Source organism: Syngnathus floridae, chromosome 14, assembly GCF_059516105.1.
Source record: "Syngnathus floridae isolate MCC-2025c chromosome 14, RoL_Sflo_1.0, whole genome shotgun sequence".
Classification (NCBI taxonomy): Eukaryota; Metazoa; Chordata; class Actinopteri; order Syngnathiformes; family Syngnathidae; genus Syngnathus; species Syngnathus floridae.
Window position 1 is genome coordinate 7,144,165 of NC_142426.1, and position 20,141 is coordinate 7,164,305.

Sequence of the window (20,141 nt, forward strand, 5' to 3'; positions counted from 1 at the left end):
ATTACAATTAAAAACAATAATAATCCAAAAAGTAGGTCAATTTTTGTAAAAGTGACTATTAGAGCATAAAGGTGTTAATAGGTCCATCTATAATTTGCAGTTATTTATACAAGTGGGCTAATGCTATTCTTTACCTCCTCTTCTAATCATTTTACTGAGGTTTTCTTTTAAAAAAAAAAAACTGTCCTAAAAAATGTTAATTTTAACAAAAATGGTGGGTGTACTTGTCAGGACCGATTAGTTGAAGAAAAAAAGAGAAATAATAGTGTTAAGCGGTGAGACACAAGAGGAGGTGTGTAAGTGAAAAGAATAGATCAGAATAAATGCAAATTGTCCCTGCCTCTCCGTGGCATCTTGCCAAGTATCTATGGCAACCACATCTTTTGACACACACACTCCATCTTGGTCTCCTTCATATCCTAATAAGTCCCTATAGCTGTCTTTTCAAACAGCCATGCGATATTTCATTCCCTTTTCTTTCGTTAAATTGTCACAAAAAGTCAAAACCCAGTGTTTAACTCAAACGGTGAAAAGATCATATTGTTGTCTTTGTAAAGTGACCAATAGGCATCAAATCAATAAAAACGTTTTGGTTGAAATAAAAAAAAGGCTTGTTCAGCGTTTGATTTGATAACTTTAAGTTATTTAAGATAAGTCTAGTTTTTTTTATATTACGCCAATGTGATGCGTTCACGGTCAAAGTTCAAGTTCAGGCGTCTAGGCAACAAATTGTGACTCGGCCAAACCATTCCAAAGCACTGTGCTTGCACTACCATCTAGCGACCGTTTGCGGAACTGCTTATGATAAATCAATTTCTGAGGTTGGGGGGCCCTCTAGCGGCTTTTTTCCGCAGTTACAAAACCCTAGTGGATCAACGAAATCATGTTGCTGCTAAAATAGTTCTTCCTACTAAAAAGCATTGTAAATGACTTTTTTTAAACCCTGCATTGCAAATAAAAGTAACAGAGGAGACATTCCAATTTTACTTATCAGTTTTAGTGAACATTTGAAAATCCGAATGCCGTGTATGCAATGAGATGAGGTACGCATGTACACACTCAGATGGCACAAAACACTATTTTGAACAACTTGTAACAATACATACCGTGCAATACTCTGAACACTGAGGTATGCAAATTGTGTTAAAACAATTAAATCGACAAGTATATTAAAAGAACATTAAAACACACGTCAGTCAAATTGTCAGAATTTAGTGTTCCATCAAGTCTATTTAAATGAACCCAATCCCACAGCGTGAACCTGCTGTGGCCAAAGCCAAAGTATCGGGAGGAAAGTGATGATAATCTTAAATGACTAACAGTGTCATAGAAAATACTATTTTCAATCTGCAGCATTTCAGTCCAAAAATCTCTGGCAACACCCCCTGCATGCAAGTATATCAAAAAAACACGCTCAAATCGAATTGGTTGGAAACGATTTGTGAGACGTGGATTGTCTCCGCCCCTAAATTACAAAACCCGGGTAGAAAGAAAAAAAAGAAAAAAAAATGGCATTCATTCTGAGTCCTAATAACCCTCCACCAGCAAACCACCTCCAACAACGCACCATCAAAAACGAACAAAAATAAATAAATGACCAACCTTGAACTTCGGTTGGTGAAAGTAGCTTAGTCATAGTAAAGAGTGGTTACTATTCTGGCCAGGCACTTGAAGAGACGCGACTGAGATGCTTGCAGCAGCTTGAGATGAGCTTGAAAGGCATCGAATGTGTCGTCGTTGTGCGATAGTGCAGGGTTTCTCAAACTCGGGACCTCGTGGCGGCTTGGGGAGGGGTACACAAAATAATTCAAACAAAAAAATTGACGAAATGCATCCCGACATACTTCAGTTTTGTGGCAATTAAAAGCGGATTATCTCAAAAAACGAATTTAGGTGTATTCTCTTATATCGTAAAATGGGCAGTAAATAAATGGCAGCCTTTGTACGCACGGACGCTTTGTCACATCTTATGGAAGCACAAATGTTAGGAAACATTACCACTTACTGTGAGTGTGTATATTTGCCTCCATCGGCACAAACCTCTTTTCTCATTCACTGAAATCACCACCACGTCCAAAAGTTCTGTGTTTTCAAGCCATTACCGGGACGTGTAGCCCATCTCGTGCAGTTTCCTCAGGAGGATCTGCGTCAGGTCAAAGGTTGTGAAACTGATCCCCACCGCAATGGGCCCTTTGACCCAGTTCATGCTGAGGCCTTTATAGAGCCCTCGGATGACTCCCTCCTCGGAGACGATCTCCCTCATAGTGCCCAGGATGGTGCCGTACGTGTGACCGGTGACCCCGGCGGTCTGCATGCGCCGCCGCACCACGTCCAACGGGTAAGACGCCGACTGGCCGATGAGGCCGGCGCAGGCCCCGAAGGCCAGGCGCTCGTACGAGTAGGGCTGTGGGCGTCCGCTTCGCTCTGCGTCAGAGGCCAGCGCATGTAAGCTATTTCATATAGCACCAAGATGTGGTTAAACCGTACCTGCATGAAGCTTTTTCAGCGTCTCGTAGGTAAAGAAGCTGAGGCCCGCATAGGGGACCACGCCCAGTATGGTGGGCGTAAAACCTCGATAGAGGGTCTTCAAGCCCTCTTCCCGGGAGATCCGTACAAAAACATGCAGAATGTTGCTGTACCTAACAACAGAGGGCACTGTTTCATTCCCACAATGTCTACACTGCAAGTATTTTTGTTTCAATATTCCCGATCCAGACAGCGTGTCTTTATAGATAATTGCGGCCTTACATTTCTTTCGGTGTGACGGCCATCCGAGCTCGCACCATATCTAGAGGATACGTCAACATGGCTGCAGTGGTGCCGGCCATCGATCCGGCCAGTAACCTCGGGAGTGGTGGGAGGACCCTGGATCAAACACCAACCAGGAAAACATCAGCCTCTCTTAAAACCTTCATCCTATCCACAGCGTAATAAATCAAGTGTGTGTATGGCGTGCTGACTCACTTCCCCTGAAAGCCATAATAGTCGCCCAGGAGACTTTTGTACTCCTCGTGAGCGCAGAACTGGATGGCGGCGTACGGGATGACTCGCACCATCGTGGCAGAGTTGCCGCGCCACAGTGAGAAGAAGCCATCCTTAAGATATGTGCGGTAGATTAACCTGTAGGCCTCCTGAAATACAAACAGCAGCTTATTTGTCGAACTGATCCTAATGTCAATAATGCAGATCAAACTTACTTTTGCAGAGAATCTTGCTGAAGACACTGAGAGGGAGAAAAAAAAAAAAAGCCCGTTATTGGTGAATTCACTATGACACTTATACAGTTGATGTCATAAGTCTACACACCACTTGTGCAAGCCTTTCCTAAAAAAAATATTTAAAAATGTCTTGAATTTTCAAGGTTACTCAAATTAATAGTAGACAAAGATTAAAATGATTTAATTCTTTCATGTGACAAAAAAAGTGGCATTTGAACAGAGGTGTGTAGACTTTTTCTATCATACATTTACTTGGGTTCAGAGTCAGAACGAAACCCCAACTACAATGTGGCAGACTTTGACAACCCTGACCTATAATCTAACTATAGCAAACAGTTTCCACATTTAGACTTTCCCAGCATCCATCTTGCCTTGAAAGATGATTTTAGTCCTGTCCAACGGCGCAACAGCTGTTTTGGCCACAGCTCCTGCTAAAGCCCCCGAGAAGAGCGAGTTGAGGACAGAGCGAGTCTGCTTCAGGCCCTGTGCAGCAGGGAAAGGGTCACGTTTGAGTTAAATCAAGTACCAATAGTGCATGTTAACCATGTTTGTATTGCTGTAGATTATTAAATACGATTTTGGCCTGAGAATGATTGATGGCATCTGATGGGCCATTGGACAAAACTGACTTTTAGCATTCGTTATTTGTTTTGTATGCTGCAACATGTTCACAGCTACTTAAGAAAGACAAATATAGCATTTGTTTACTCACTTCTGACTGAGTGGAGGCCCGCGGCAGCACTTCTCCATGGGTGAGTGCTGCATGTTGATCCTGCACTCCACTCCCCATGCCAGAGGACTATGCGGTACACCACTTACTTGGAGCGCACTCATGAATTACACCACTAGGGGGCAGTAGCTCTGGGAGCTGAAGAGTAGGGGTCAGAAAGGACATGGATTCCATTTAAATGGTAAAAAAATATTCATTGGATATAATTAATTAAGGCCCCAGCAACAAGTCCGCTTCTTTACTCACTTTTTCACAAATCTGCTTCATTCTTGTGCTCATCATTTAAACAGGCGTTCACTTATTTATATGATCTTTAACCTCTCAGGCTGAGACATGCCCACAATGTTTGAGAGCCTAAATTAATTTACTTGATGATGTTGTGTTCATCAGTTGCTCAAAGTAGATCATTAACTTAGCTTGTGGCTGCTTCACCTTGACGACAAGGCTGCTCACATTCCCCTAAGCATCTGACAGTTCCTAGCAAAAAAAGAACAGCGCATAACCCGAACCCCACCACCATGGAAGAAGAACTTTTCCAACACATTCTTGTCAAATACAAAACTGGAGAAAGGGTGGCGTTCATCAGTTGCTCAAAGAGCTCGTTCACTCTGCACAAGTCTTAACGCGTTCTGCAGATTATGTACAGTACTCCAACAAATTCTGAAACTCACCACGACTTCGGACGTTAACGCATCACCTTTTCCCGTCACTTGCGTTTAAAAACACTCAATAACAACATCACACGGAACCAGTTGCTTACCTAATTTGACACCAGCACAATTTCCAATGTTTTGGAAAAAATTCCTCCGATTGTACTTTTCAATCCCGATATCGTTTCCCCTGAAGACACTTTTCGGCATCAAAAGTTAGCCGAACATTGGTTTAGATAAAGCTAGCTAGCTGTTAGCTCGCTGCTAACCAACTGCTTACGTTTAATTTTATAACAGTAAATGCACTTCAATAGCCATAAGATAACTTGTCGCCTTATATGTACACGAACTAAAGTGATTCTATCATTTAACCGCACAGTGACTTTGAGTGGCTGACATCGTCCATGGAGCTTTTGCTGCTCCTCCTGTTACAAGCTGAAGAAACCTGCTCCCCCCCACCCGTTCCTAAGGTTTGACAAGTGCGAGTGGTGATGCATTATGGGAAATGTAGTCTTACCAAGGCAAGACGTGCCAGGATAGGCCGGATGGAGGGGCGTCAACAGAAAATTCAGACCCGTTTGACCTTGAATTTAACACCCAAGTCTTAGCAGTTTTATGTCATTGTAAAGTGAAAATATGTCATCCAAATTTGACACACCACACAGAAGGGAATTGTTAGTACTCTTGAAACAAAATCTAAATAGTTCTGTGCTCAACAAAACAGACCCACATCAAGTTACTTTGTGAGGATATTTAGATTAAATTTACAAAATTGCAGGACACTTGATATACTTCTTGTGACATTTTATTTTGGTGGTGTGAATTTTTTTTAATTGTATAATGTGTGCATTGGTTCAATGCAAAACATTGTATACAGTGGCCTGGAGGTGTTTTTAAAAACATTATGCAACAATGTACACAATACAATATAAAACAAAGGGAATAAAAAAAAAAACTATCATGGCCTTTGTTGACAAAGGCTTTATTATGATACCAACTCAGCATGATGAGTACGCTCCCCCTCAAAACATAATGCTGACTACAGCCTGTGCATCTCATATTTCCTCAGATGGCATTTCAAAAACAATTTAGCATCATATAATATCACTTTTCATTGCCACTCTCCTCCCCTTTCAGTTAGTGATGCCGGCACGTTTGCCGGTCCACAGCTCCCGTAGCTCCACCTGGCAGCCCAGATCCCTGAGGGCAGCCTTGGCAACGTCGCCACAATCGCGATGGGTCTGTAGCGCTTGCAAAATGAGGGCCTCCACGCCCATCTCCAGAATTGTTTGGCTGAAGGTGGGCTGATGTGACACCAGGTTTCTCAGCAGCATGCATGCCTGTTTCTGCTCGGAAATGAGATGTAAACCTCTTTTACACAAAGTTCTCACAAACCGTTTAATTCTTGTTTGTTATGACTACATTTGGTTTTCATAAGGGATACTACGATAGTGCCCCGGCTGATGATAAGGCCAGGTTAGAAAATGGGTGGATGGAGGGATTACCTGCACAGGAACAACACCAGAATGAGACTTCATGGCCTGCACAGCAGCTAAGGCCCCTCCTTCCTCCATGATGACCTTGCAGTTGTTGGCCTTGCGTAAAGCCAGGACGGAAAGGCATGCACAGCCCTGCTCACATACCTGAATAAGCATAGAAAAAGTTAGCAGCGCCCTTTCACCTAATATAGGTAGCAATGTCTTACAGCGGAGATGGTCATGTGTCTGTTCATGGCGATGACAATGAGCTGGACTCCACCCGCTTTAACAACAGCGTCTTTCACATCATCATTTCCCGCGACGGCTCGTATTGCACTCAAGACCTGCCGCACCAACTCCTGCGAGAGGCAAAAAGAAGCTCGGTGACAATATGTTGGATGACGGACCTTTACAACCTGCACGTCTGTACCGATGACTCATAACTGTCTGCAAGCAGTGTCATCATAAGCTTCAATCCACCCAGATCGCAAATGTCTTGGCAGAACTCGTTCCTTACGGCCAAACGGGACAAGGCGGCACACAGCTCACTCAAAACAGAGCTATTGTCTTTGTGAGCTGAAGGTAGAAAGACATGAAACCATGATTAGGACTGCAATTGTGGATTTTTTTAAAATTGATTTTAACAATCATCCCATTGATTATTCAAGTAATGAGAATAAGAAAATGTGCACGGTAGATAGTTGTACTACTATTGTCCACTTGAGGTCGCTGTCCCCACTTTCTACCATATAATAGTACATAATAATAATAATAGTATAATACAATATAATAAAAAAATACAATAAAATACAATAAACAAAAATAATGTGTATACATTGTAGAAAACATATTTGGGTGAGTCTATTGAAGGGGTGGGCTGGAATGTTACCCCCACAATAAATATTAGTATATAATTAGTGTATTCCTTATGGGGACATTGTTTTGGAATCAACCTGCATGCCGGCTACACTGCAGAGATTAGCCGCTCTTACCTTTTGCAGACTCAATTAAGATCTTGAGGCCATTGTGCTGAAGAACAATCATCTTCGCATGCTCATGAGCTTGCCCAAACGTAACCCGGATATCATCGTCAAAAGTCATAATCCTGAGAGCTCCAGAGGCTTCCTTGACCACGTCCGCACATCCACTGTGCTGTTTGATGGCATTAGTCAGTAAAGACAGAACGCCTGCTTTGACCAAATCTTGTCTGTTCTGCTCATGTTTCAAACAACAATGACGCACAACGGAGATGGCAGCTCGTGTCAATGAAGAATCAGCCTGGTACTTATTGAGAACATCCAAAAGGACGCGCTTGCCTTCAGCATCTAACAAGTCCGGCTGTCCGTCAGTCAGCGAAGCCAAAGCGGACAAAGCAGCCAATAGGACTTCCTGCTCTCCTATGCTCTTTTGGCAGTAGGTGAGGATGATGGGATACGCGCCTTTCTGAGCCGCCAGGAATCTTTGAGCGAATCCTTGTGAACATTGCTCGGTGAAAAACTTTAGATCTACAGCTGCATTTGTATTGTCAGCAGAGTCTTTTGCAATGCGGAGGGACTCCAGGGCCTGCAGGTGAAAGTGGTATAAGAAGTGGTGGACATTACATATAGTCAATTACTAGCAAATCTAAGATATACCTGTAAGATCTCATGCGTTTGCTCCTGTTTGTCATCAGATGGCACAGCAGGTACAGCTTTTACAATACAACTGAGGTCCACACCTGCATGTATACATCAGTTATCTCGGTTGGATTACACTGTCACGTGATCATATATACAACATAACAGATTTTTGCTAAATAAGGTTAGCCTTTGCATTAATTCAATACATTAACTTCGATGGTTAAGAATACTAACTGTGTCATGATTCGGCTAAATGTACATCCGAGTTACCAAGACACAAATAAATCGGTTTTTTTATCCATTCTGGCAACAATACCTTGAGATTGAAACTGCTCCACAGCTTCCCTCAAAGCCTCATCGGGATCCATCTCAAATTCGTCAATGTTTTCCCTTACAGCAGCATCAAATGTTTCCTGTGTGATCCTACGTAGAGCCATTTTCAGATCGATACAGTTACTAAATCTGTTATAAAGTACGGCAACACCAGTTCAAAATATTGTTCTCTTTGCTAGTTGAAACAATTCTATCTATCGTGCCGTGACGTCCTGTAATGAGGGATTTTATCATACAATCAACAATATCGTTAACGCCCTGTGTCTTCCCTTGCTGTTATCAATGAAGTCAACTTGCGCAATATGCGTATTCTGGCTCTGTTAGTGATAGATTAGTAGTTACGTAGTTTCTGATGGTCTACTTTAGTGAATTGCCGCCTGCGTAAAACGGTCCTACTCTTTTATGTGTTCGGTTGAAACATACAGTTATACAAAGTTCCTCAAGTGTTTGTTTACCTTGTATTGAACGAATGCGGCGATTGTCAAACTGAATGGCTTATAATATAACTTATATTATAATAACTATAACACATAACTTAATACATGAACGGGTGGAAAATGTACATACTTTGTTGTGCTTTTTATTACCATTCAAGTTAAAGACATGCATCAATCTGTCTGTCTGTCTGTCTGTCTGTCTGTCTGTCTGTCTTGCATCAATCTGTCTGTCTGTCTGTCTGTCTATTACAGTATACACAAAACAAATGAGAGCAAGGTAAAACTTATCTTTTTATTTATTTAGGAACTAAGAAAAAGTTGAACCAAAATAATTTTTAATAATAATTTGCACAATGCAGTTTAGGTTGGGTAGCAGAGAAAAAAAAATGCAATGCGGTTGGAAGTTACAGGATGAAAAGCAAATAATTGACTTGTGCTCTCCGGGTTCACGGTGGCAAATACTGTATTCCAATTTCGGGTTTTAGGGTGGACAATCCTCAGAATTTGCATTTTGTCAGTGAAGATGTGACACTCAAATGAAAATGCCAACATTGAAATGAATATAAAATAAGCAAATTACAGATGATAATTACAGATGTCATGAGAGATCACCACTCATGGTTAGCTAAGGTGCAAAATGAACATTAGGTGTTAAATGTAGGCATACTGTTAAACAAAAAAAAGAAAGCAAAAATCAACTCTTCACTGTGAAATGCACAATATAGAATGTAAAAAAGAAATACATCCGTCCCCTCCAAAAAGAACAACAAAAATAACTTAATGTAAATACAAAATAAATCCAACCTTTTAACTACAAGTATGAATGCAATGAAACATTTACAACTCCGATGTTATTTGCGCAAAGCAAAGTGTATTTTTCTTGGGATGACTCCAACCAAGCATTCAAGTGAGTCAGTTTGATGCAAATCTAATCAATTACTTGACTACCCAGACAGGGAGAAAGAAGTACCAAGTTTGGTGGGGGGGGGGGGTTCTGCCCCGGTCAAATCAAAAGTACCGTATTTTCCGCACTATTAGGCGCACTTAAAATCTTAAAATCTACATTTGCGAGGCTATTTCATTTCAAAATAGGCTATTCCGTTAATGTTTTCGAGTGCGTTTACTGATCAATATCCAATGGAATCATAAATAAGCAGCACCAATGTGTTAAATCAGTCTTTAGTCGGTTTCCATCACTTTAATGGGAGAGTTTGAGAAACTTGATTGTTTACAGGGGGCTGCCATGACACTTTGCTGAGGCTCATGGGAGTTTGCGGGTAGCTAATGCTATAATGATAGCTACTATACGCACTAGGCTATTTGGCTGCTCCGTTAATGTTTTCGAGTGAATTTACTGATCGATATGGAAAGGAAACATAAGTAAGCAGTACCATTGTGTTAGATCGAACTTTTGTCGGTTCTGATCACTTTTATAGGAGATAGTTTGAGAAACACGATAGTTTACTGAGGGTAATTGGTTATTAGCTAGTGGATGCATACTGCAACGCTAGTGAACCTCAGTTTTTATTTTATGCGCCTTTTAATCCGGTGCGCCCTATATATAAAATAATTTCTAAAATTTAAAAAAAATCAATGACGGTGCGCCTTATAATCCAGTGCGCTTTATGGTGCGAAAAATACGGTATTTGTGGAACAGCCAACCTTAAAATGAACAGTAAAGAAGATAATCATACAAAAAAAACGACAGGAAGGAAACATTTCTTCACTTTTCAGAAATTGTATTTGCCAAACTGTCCTCCAGAGTACTCTGTTTCCCATGACTGGAAAAAGCCAAGAAGGAGGTCGAACTGGCTGAAGGTTGATTTATTTGTTTTCAATTTCTATTTCCACGTATTTGCAGTCTGCGAGATGGACGAGCGAGAGGGTATCATGTCCAGCAGGTACTCCCTCTGGCGTGCGTCTACGCTGGCCGAGGACTTGTGTCCGCTCAGGCTCGGGTTCACGTACGCCATTGTCACACCTGTTGGGGGTGAGAAGAGCAAGTCACATCTCACGAGAATCATTTTGCCGGACAAAAAGGGCAAAACCTTTTTCTAAAAAAAAAAACCCACGCATCAGTCACATGTTAGTGCATGAGTTTGGGAATTTCCTCGCTTTCTAAAAACATCCTACACTTGTCCCTGCGGCCATTCAAACACATCCGTGTTCATATGGACATGGCCGCCTTACATCCCTGCAACACACAAATGGGCGCAAAGGAGATGGGAATCCTGGAGATAGGTTGGAACCTCCACCCGAGGGGACTGCGATTGTCGTCTGAGGGTCTCTTTGGGCCAGACAGCAGTTTGAAAGAGAGCAGGTGAAAGCGAGTCTACCTTTGTTGCTGTTGCTCTGCTTCTTCCATGCAGTGGATGAGGCACTACCTCCGCTCATATTCCTGTTGCCGCCGACTCCGCTGCTGCTCACTTTTGAAATCTGGACAGAGCGCTGGGTCACATGCTCGTGCTTACCTGGCCGGCTGACCAAAGCGGCGGCGGCCACGGCGCTCTGCAGCTGAGAGGAGGAGGAGAAGGAGTGGGGGACGCCCCGGATGCCGCTGTGGGAGAGCTGGCCCGGGGAGCCCTAAGAGAGGAGGGACTCCACTTAAGTACAATTCAAAGATGGACTGAGGAGCTATTTGAACTTTTGCTCACCTTGATGGAGTGATGGTGGATGACGTTGGCCCCTCGGTGCATGGAGGCCGCTCGGACTTGCTTGAGCTGCTGAGACACCAGCTGCTCCGCCTTCAGTGACGAAGCGGACGACGAGCTTCCGTGAGAGCCGGACGACGACGTCTGCTGAATGATCCGCTGCTCGATTTCCTGCTCTTGCTGCAGCGCTTTGACAAACGCGGCTTTAAGCCTGCTGGTGTGCTCGGCTTTCAGGGCCTTCTTCTGATTGGAGGACATGCAGTCTTCGCAGAGGACGGTGCCTCCTTTGGCCTTGTCCTGTCTCCACCTGCACGTGAAGTCGGTGTTGCACTGGGTGCACATGTTGGGGTCTCTGAGGGTGGGCTTGAATGGAGGCGCCCCCGTCTTTCCTGAACAGACAGATGGAAAACTCGAAAAGTTTGAGAGGGCTTGCTATAGCATTTGAACCTTGACCCTGATGTTTATGAACGACATCTGTCTACATGTGTTTCAGCACTGGCTGTGCTTCAACGGCCACACAAGGATGCTAATTGTTAGCCTGTGTGCAACAACACACCTCTGTGAATGGTATCCAGAAGGTTCTGGACCACTTCTTCAAGTCCCACCAGGTAGATGAACTCATTATTGGCTGCTGAAGGAAGGAAGTTAAACTCTGGAGCAGGGGGCTTTGGAGGGGGGATTTCCAGGAGCGTCTTCTCGAGTTGCTTCCGCAGAGCCAGTTTGGCCGCAGCTTGGCGGCTGGCTGGACTGTCATGGGCACCCACTAGAGACACGACGCCGCTTCCTGAGGAAGAAATCTTCAAACCTGATGAGCCCTGTGAACACGAGAGAGCCGAAGAATCTATTCATCTTCTATCCTGCTTTTCCTCAGAAGTTGAACTGGAGCCTCTCCCAAAAATTTGAGGATTTTCTCGCCAGTGCTGAAGATACTGACCAAGGAGTTTGAAGAATTTCCAACTCTAATGAGGCCTGCTTGCACCATGCTTCTCTGACCCTGGCCAGCAGGGGCTGAGTTCCTGGCACCCAGCAGCAAGGGAGGCGGCCCCCCTGAGCCGCCACCTCCAGAGGCTGCCAGCTGCTGCTGCTGCTGCTGCTGCTGGCGGAGAGCCTGGATCTGCTGTGGAGATAAAGAGATGGGCTAACCGGGACAATGGGAGGTGACGCCACACAGAACGAAGCGGCATCGGCATACAAAGGGCACAAAACTGAAAATAATGATCCTTGGAGAAGCTGATATTTATTTTCATACAGAGCTCGCATTTGTATACCTGTGCTCCTCTGACCAGAGGTGGCATGATGATCTGTGAGCCATGTTTAGATGACACCTGCTGCCCACCACGCACCAAAGGCGGAGGTATGACCGTGCTTGAACTTCTACCGGACACGATCTATCAGCAAAACAGAGACAGCCAATCAGAGACAGCCAATCAGAGACAGTGTCAGCCTGACATGATTAGTTAACCTGCTGTGAGCCTTTGCTGCTTGCAATTGTCCCGCGTATTAGAGGAGGTGGAACGGAGGAGCTGGACAGCCCTGAACCCTGAGGGATGGCAGTTATTCATGATTATTTACTTTGTACACTGAACTATAGTGATTGGCCACGCTCCGAGTATAATCAAAATAAAAATAATTAATCAGTACTAATTCCCGTTAGCCATTTTGCATGATACTAGCATTACTAAGCTAGCATTGTGTTTGCCAACCCTAAGTGAGACTAGGGACGTATTTTATATGAGGAAAAAAAAATCTCTCTGACACTACATTGCTGGGTCTTGAATATGTTCCCCGTGATAAATGGAACTTGGCTGTATTTGGGTATGCGTGCGAGATGATTGTGACTTCTACTCACCTTCTGAAGCGTGTCCCTTTGTAACTGGCTCTGTCGGAGTTTCTTGAGCAGCACCAGCTTGGCCTCCTCCAGCCTCAGCTCCTCTTTCAGCTGCTTAATGATGCGTTCCCGTTCGCCTGGGCTGCTCTTCTGCACCACACATGAAATCAATTGTTTACAACAGTCACAACCGTGTCATGGATCCTTCGTTCATTTGGAGGAGTCCCATCTCACCATGAGGAGGTCTGTGTCCAGGTCCTTCAAGTGGTTCAGGCCATTCATAGGTGGACTCGGGGAGTCGTTATCTGACAAGATGATGACGTCATCATCATCATCCTCTTCGGGGGATGGAGGTCGCGTCTCCCTTTTTATACTGTCGGACAAAAAGAGGGCGAGTGGGCATTGAGCATGTGACTGGGCCCAAAATGGACCAATCAAATTTGAAACAGTATGTAAAAAAAAAAAAGGTTTGAATGATGGGACGGCTTTTATCTTGAAAGGTATGCTTTTGCTGTAATTTCCAGTGATGTCAAAGAGCACTGCATCATTTAGTGAGCCGATTATTACATAAAAGCCAAAATGTCAGAGATAATTCAGAGTATGCCAAATGTGAGGCGTACAGGCAAAAGCTTATTTTTGTTTATACAGGCGACGTGTATTTTTGCATTTTTATGAAGCATAAGTCCGTGCATAAGGCCCGTCTGCTTGAGCCGCCCTCTTTCTGTGTGTGTGTGTGTGTGTTTTTGTGTGTATTTCCTCAGGGCTTAGCGCCATCATCACTTCCTGTGGATTAATCACTACTTCCAAAGTAGTCACATGACCTCAAAGTCATGATCACGTGACTTACTTTTCCTCCAATACAACCCCGCCTCCCCTCCCTGCTTCTTCCATGGAAGTCGCCATGGCAACAACCGGCTGGAACTGGTTTATGACACACGGCTTCATTTTGTGTGCGTCGACTTTTTTTAGGGTTCAGGTGGTGGGTGAGTTGTGAGAAAATGGAGGCAGAGCAAAGGCTAAAGTTCAAAGTCAACACTGAGTACTGTTGCGGCCTTTTGTGTAGAATGCAAAATAAGAAGAAACTTTCAAAAGTATGTTTGTGTCCTAAATGTACGGCTGTCCATTTTTGCATAGCGCTGGTTTTCATTTGTGGTTGTACTGGAGTGTATCCCAGCTTACTTGAGACTCTTGTAAATGATCCAATCGGGACAGGAATAAGCTAGGAATGAATGCCTGACCTCGGGTTCAGGCCCTGCCATGATTCTGGACTTCTTTAACTAATTAGGATGGTCTCCTCTGACAGGTTCTTTCCACAGTTTCAAGTAGGGAAGAGTTTCTTACCCTTTGGAAGTGCTCATGTCCACGGGCTGCTCTCCAGTCTGGATTTCCACTTTGATGGTAGCCTTCACCTCGCTAGCAGCCAACAAGCCAGCGGACACTTTGGGCTCTGTGGGCTGGAATCGGCTCACGGTATCCACATCCTTCTCCGCCTTCAGCTCCCTATTAGCTCTGTCATTCCGTCCAGTTTGATTGTCCAAGCTCGCTTCGTGACCGGCTTCGTCTTTCACTGGCTCAGATTCCACCGGTGGCGTCAACTGCCCCGGTTCCTCGTTTGATCCAGTCCCGGGCGGACTTTGATCATCATGTTCCAGTTCTGATTCGGGTTTAGGTGAAATTGCCTCCTGGGCTGTGGGTTGACACTGCTCCAGCTTGGGCTTTTTGCTTCCATTGTCAGGACTGTGAGGTTCTGTAGTCTGCGGTGTTGCATCCCTCTCCAGCGCCCTCTTCTGGCTGCGCGTCTGGCGGACGGCCTCCTCAGACATCCCCTGTGGAGACATCCCGAAAAGGATTTGGTTACATATGTGGATTAGTTGGAGGGCATTTTAAACATATCCACTGAACGGGTCAAAGATCAGCACCTCATAACTCCCAACACAAACCCTCGATGCTTAAACGAACTGAAACTCATCAGTCATTGAAAAAGTTTGCAATTTTCATTCCACTCATGGGTCAGCTGAGCTAAGATTGAAGGATCTCATTTACCTACCTTTGAAATAATCAGCACCATTAACATTTAGAGAGCTTAATTTTGCACCTTCAAAGATGGGAAGATCCTGTTCATGAGGTAATTTTTGCTTTCATTCAGAAACCACGGAACTCCACCAACCGGTCTGTTCATTAGGTACCCTGTATAAGCAAATGAGCTGTAGAAAAAAATGTCTTTGCTGAGGTTCACGTTCATTTACATTTTTTTTTTTTTTTTTGCAGTGACGTTGGCTCATCCTAAACAGCTCTCTCAGTTCTGATGTGTTGCACCACATTGCAAAACTACAATCAACTCATCAACTCTGTAAGCCATTTTGAAAACTCAGTTCCCCATATTTCCGAACATGATTTTATAGATATTTTAACGCCAATATATTTAGCTTTTGTGACGTCTAAACAATTAAAGAACCAAGGATTTGTGAAGATAATATCGGGCCAAGACATTTTGAGTATTGCTGCCTCCAGTTAGTACTTGCAGCTCTGCATCATTTGATCTTATTCAAATACAATCGCTGCTGCTACAATTGTCAGGGGGACAAAACCGACCTTGACTCATTGGGAGCGAACACGTGGTTTGTAAAATGGCCTTCAGACAAAACAAACTGGATTAGTATAATCACAAGATGCCGAGTTAAATTCCCCAACATTGATTATGCACAACGTCTCCGCAATCAAGTTTTATATTGAAGACAACTTGGAGGGCGAAGAACTACACGGGGGAATTTGAATTGGAGCATACACTGAAATATTCATCATAACTCATGAAGCCAAATGCAAGTGAAACTATTAGATTTTTTTGCCCACTCATAAAACATGTGGCCATTTTTTACCACGTGATCTTGCCTATATTGTACAACAAATTTGGCAGATGCGGACATGACGAATACAAACAGTTTCTTGTTCAGTCACGCACACTGCAACGCCCGCTCCGAGTCTTTCAGGGTCAAATCCAAAGCCGAGATTCAAGGAGACATTTGGTCACACGCCCTACGGCGCCATAATGATAATGCGCATCTTTAATCCATATTTTCAGTATGCGTGGAATCCCTCAGTCGAAATTTAAAAGGAGGTTAGCCGAGAAGCCAGCGAGGAAAAGAGAAATATTCAGACATTTCCAGATGACCGTGGGAGGGTTTTTCTCCATGTTGCACACTTCCAAGTGGCAAAAAAAAAAGTCCTTATTCCAGCCAACACAAGAGTCCAAACTGTATCAAAGGTTGACATGTTCTGAGTTTGACCAACACGGTATGCAGTGGGAGACGACCTTTGCCCTTACTGTCGTTCACAGACGAGATAGTCGGAACTAGATGTCATTTGGAATACTGTATAAACTCCGCCATTAAGTGCATCGATGTTGAGCATCATACTCATGCATACAGAACATTGGAGCGAGCCCCTCAGTCTGCCCGGCGATAAGTGACAGGATTGCTTATGTGTTGAGGAAAGAAATTAAAATTACAAACATGACGATGTGCATGAAGCGTACAGAGGTTAGCATTTTTTTTTTCCTCTCAATATGTATACTCGGACATATCTAAAACACATATGACATGACCCTTCCCAGGATTCAGCAGGACACACAAAGCACTTTTCCCCCAGAACTGGTTTAAACCAGTCGGCTGGTGCGTGCATATGTGTGTGTGTTCATGTGTGTGTGTTCATGTGTGGTTGAGGGAGAAGCTGAAGCTTGTTTTAACCCTCCAGGTGCCGGAGCAGACACTCGGCTTCCACAGTGGCGGCCATTACGTGTCTTTGTGCGTACGTGTGTGAGCTAGCACGAAGGACATACAGTAGCAGCGAGATGACGGCGTTACACACCGAGGGAACGCCGTCACGTACCCTGCGACCTCAGGCCAACCTGATCTGTCTTACATGAAGTTTCAATGGCTGAATGGTTTCAAATTTCTTTTTGACTTGCATTTCTTCTGCACTCTTCCCAACACACACACACATTCCAAATAACATGGCAGACAACTAAAACGAAAGTCATTTCTTCGTTTTGTTCCAAAATCTGAGCAACCTCAAGGGTGACCAGTGTGTGTGAACTAATTAGGTTTGACCTTAGATGTTCTATTGTAGTCGATTAAGTTCTCCTAAAACGCCAGCACTCATCTTAAAATGGCGCCTGAGCACACAAACAATCTTGTATAGCGGCACTCTCTAGAACATGGACCACAACAGTGTAAAAAAAATAAAATAAAATAAAATCATTCAGGTAACGGCTAGTAATTTCAACTTAACCGACATACTCACTCGATCTAATGGACTGAACTGTCAGCAGATGACACGTTAGCGCGGTGAGAGGACAAAACCTTCTCCACTCTTCTTTATTTATCTGACCATTCACCAAGGCTGACCGCCATTTGTTCACAGACAATACCACACCGATTGTTTAGACTGCTGTTGTTGCATGAAGTGACACCTCCAAGGTGTTGACCACACCACCATACCTAAAACAAAGGCAGGCAGTCACCAATCAAAATATTATTACTGGCATGAGATACATGTAGAAGAGAAATTTTCAACCCATGGCTCAATCAACTGGAGCGCTAATGCTAGCCAGCTTGGCTAACACTGTTATGTCATAGTAATTAGCAACTGTCTTGGTTAGCATTAGCTATTCATGCGTACACAAAACAAACACACTATTGGTACAGGTTGGAGGCAGCAAAACCTGTAAACTTCTGGATTGGCTGTTACAAGTGACACTTTAGAAGTTTTAAATTTGCACTTTACAATCTGCTATGCTGAACGTATAGGAACATTTTAAGCGTTAATCAAAATGGATGAACACTCGCACGTTTGTACATTCAAATGTACAAGTACTGCAATATATGGGAAGGTTATCTGACATAAGGCCATCTGATAAGTGATAAGTGATGATATTATGCCATAAGACCTTAGTATTTCATCAGAAGTACAAACATTGCCACAGATGAAGTTAAACAGTCATATCTGCTGCTTTGACAAGAAATGCTGCTTGAGCTTTGTCAACATAACATCAACACACACACACACACACACACACACACACACACACACACACACACGGGCTTCCATTATAAGTAAACCATCAGATAAGGTTTGAAATGCTTCGTCATTCACAATGATAAAGTTTGATAACAACTGTTCTGAGTTGCTCAGTGATTCTCAAACTGAGACTTAACTTTGAAATGTGTAAAATAACATGCAATAAAAAATACATAACCAAAAATTCTGTTATCCTTGCACACGTGCAACATTTCCACAAATGCAATATATCCTATAATACAAACTACAATGTTTGCCAGATGATCCACCAGCACATCGACAAAGATGTCCAGGGACAACTGCTAGGTTCATATTGCCAGAGTAGTCGGAAGACAACTTGTGCCTGCTCACAATGCTCTGAGCATCTGACAATTCCTGATCGGTAAGAACATGTCTGTACTGGAGGAACCTCCCAACGCACACGACCCGGCTTTTGTTGGTCAAGTGAGTTATCCAGGAGCCAAAAATGTGGACGACATCAAGATGGCCGTGACAAGTATGGATAGTCGATACTATTTTTTTTTCCAGACCACTACGAGTACTCGGTTCTTAAATTGTCAAGATCCAGCACCGATACCACGAAAAAAGAATAGATCTTTTTTGAAAAAGCTCTTCCTCCCCCCAATTTTTTTTAGCTTTCTTTAAACGTCTGTTAAAAAAAAAAATTGACTCCATCGAGCTTATGCAGACCAGTCCTGGAACTTTTCTGACACACCTGGAAAACCTTGGAAACATTCCTCCCTAGTCCTAAAAGTCTGAGAAGCCCTGGAATATATGACACACTGTAAATGTGTACGGATTGTGCGTGAGGGTCTAAAAGTGCGTGTGTGCGCGCGCGTGTGTTCAGCTTTAAGAGGAGGACGACTACGATTGTCACAGCGAGAAGTAGGAAGATTAGCTACTAGATAGCAGAACCAACAGTGGTGGCTGCCTTGGGCTTCAAATGAACAGTAGCCTCCGCCGTCCACGCTCCACCGCCCCGGTAGAGCCCAGAAAGCAAAGTCGGCCCTTTAAAAACTAAAGCCAGCCCACGATACATGCGCACCAAGCCGGCTTTTTAAATGTTGACACCGCCTCGGAGGAGGTGATCTCGCGAAGGAGTTAGCGAGCTAACATTAGCTCCGCCGCACAAACAACAACAAGCAGTCACTTTAGCACCCATGTTCAAGGCTCACATGAAGGCACCAAAAGGGCCACAACACATACTTCCAGTCAAAGTGATTTTTTTTAAAGAAGTCCCCAGATCGGGCAGTCGCTTGCAAACAACACCCACACGGTCAGAACCGAGTCCAAATCTCTGACCTGGCTGTTCCCCGATGCGGGACAGCCGTCATCTCAAGCGAGGGGGGCAACAACTTTCAAAAACATCACGTTTTTACAAAGTCAAACTTGAGTGTAGCAAACCGGGGGGGTGATGTTTACCTTTCTGTCCCCCTCCCGAGGGAAAATGATCGGGTCGGAACTCAGTATTGCAACCGACCGGCCCACGACCGGAGCTCGCCGCCGCCGGCGAGTAAACGTTATAATCCTCGCTTCATTTTCACCACTTGGCTGAACAAGATCCGCTCCGGTAAGCGCGACAAGCTTCGGAACATTTGAAAAAGAAACAATTTTGCCAGAGCGGGACCCCCCTCCCCTTCCCACGGCTCAACCTTTGGCTCTGCGGAGAAGTGTTACTTTTCAACAGCCCATCAGCTTCTTTATCGTCATAGATAGGTGGAGGAAGACCTGGCTCCTCTCGACGAGACCGAATAAAAGGCTCCCCTCGATCCACTCACTAAAAACTTCGGCTTCACCCCCCCGCCCCCCCAACACACACACACAGTCAACTTACTCGGTCGCTTTGTCGCCCGCTCGTCGCCGATGGTCGACCAAGAAATGTTTAATCTGCTGTTAACCTGGATAAATCGTTGCTTTTTTAAATCAAGGGGATATCCTCTTTTTTTCGGCCCTCCCCGCTGCCGTGTCTGTTGCCAAATAATGCGCCTCAACACACATGGAGCCGCTGCGTCCTCTTTAGTGGGCATGCGCACCTCGGCATACCAGGGCGACGGGATCACATCATGTAAACCGATGACCACCACGGCCCAAGGTTGGAAGGATGAGCAAAGTCAGGGTCCC

At 44.1% G+C, this 20,141-nt stretch overlaps 3 protein-coding genes across 13 annotated transcripts; all 3 read right to left on the bottom strand.

The window, feature by feature from the left end:
* Positions 1 to 975: 975 nt before the first annotated feature.
* On the bottom strand, positions 976 to 5,068 carry slc25a42 (solute carrier family 25 member 42). 3 transcript variants are annotated; one of them, XM_088396799.1, is made up of 8 exons: positions 4,709 to 5,068; positions 3,931 to 4,086; positions 3,590 to 3,701; positions 3,198 to 3,223; positions 2,965 to 3,131; positions 2,749 to 2,865; positions 2,488 to 2,639; positions 976 to 2,424 (listed from the first exon to the last, which is right to left on the bottom strand). In XM_088396799.1, the coding sequence occupies exons 2-8, from the start codon at positions 4,006 to 4,008 to the stop codon at positions 2,099 to 2,101; spliced, it is 978 nt and encodes a 325-aa protein (XP_088252925.1). In that variant the 5' UTR covers positions 4,009 to 4,086; positions 4,709 to 5,068; the 3' UTR covers positions 976 to 2,098. The 3 variants fall into 3 exon arrangements, with proteins under 3 accessions (XP_088252925.1, XP_088252926.1, XP_088252927.1); XM_088396800.1 differs by lacking the exon at positions 4,709 to 5,068 and adding an exon at positions 4,195 to 4,658; XM_088396801.1 differs by lacking the exon at positions 4,709 to 5,068 and having other exon boundaries at positions 2,965 to 3,223; positions 3,931 to 4,017.
* A 496-nt stretch (positions 5,069 to 5,564) lies between these two features.
* armc6 (armadillo repeat containing 6) lies at positions 5,565 to 8,402 on the bottom strand. Of its 2 annotated transcripts, none has more exons than XM_088396790.1 (7): positions 8,012 to 8,402; positions 7,711 to 7,793; positions 7,069 to 7,639; positions 6,507 to 6,652; positions 6,304 to 6,435; positions 6,046 to 6,241; positions 5,565 to 5,967 (listed from the first exon to the last, which is right to left on the bottom strand). In XM_088396790.1, exons 1-7 carry the CDS (start codon positions 8,130 to 8,132, stop codon positions 5,732 to 5,734), a joined length of 1,485 nt encoding a protein of 494 aa, XP_088252916.1. In that variant the 5' UTR covers positions 8,133 to 8,402; the 3' UTR covers positions 5,565 to 5,731. The 2 variants fall into 2 exon arrangements, with proteins under 2 accessions (XP_088252916.1, XP_088252917.1); XM_088396791.1 differs by having other exon boundaries at positions 5,565 to 5,944; positions 6,104 to 6,241; positions 8,012 to 8,399.
* A 341-nt stretch (positions 8,403 to 8,743) lies between these two features.
* LOC148387413 (transcriptional repressor p66 alpha-like) lies at positions 8,744 to 20,047 on the bottom strand. Of its 8 annotated transcripts, none has more exons than XM_088396789.1 (11): positions 19,855 to 20,047; positions 14,286 to 14,770; positions 13,179 to 13,317; positions 12,966 to 13,094; positions 12,579 to 12,656; positions 12,385 to 12,504; positions 12,051 to 12,233; positions 11,673 to 11,931; positions 11,120 to 11,505; positions 10,937 to 11,048; positions 8,744 to 10,446 (listed from the first exon to the last, which is right to left on the bottom strand). In XM_088396789.1, exons 2-11 carry the CDS (start codon positions 14,765 to 14,767, stop codon positions 10,307 to 10,309), a joined length of 2,028 nt encoding a protein of 675 aa, XP_088252915.1. In that variant the 5' UTR covers positions 14,768 to 14,770; positions 19,855 to 20,047; the 3' UTR covers positions 8,744 to 10,306. The 8 variants fall into 8 exon arrangements, with proteins under 8 accessions (XP_088252915.1, XP_088252912.1, XP_088252907.1 ...); XM_088396786.1 differs by having other exon boundaries at positions 10,802 to 11,048; positions 12,051 to 12,230; positions 19,855 to 20,046; XM_088396781.1 differs by having other exon boundaries at positions 10,802 to 11,048; positions 19,855 to 20,045.
* Between the last annotated feature and the right edge of the window lie 94 nt (positions 20,048 to 20,141).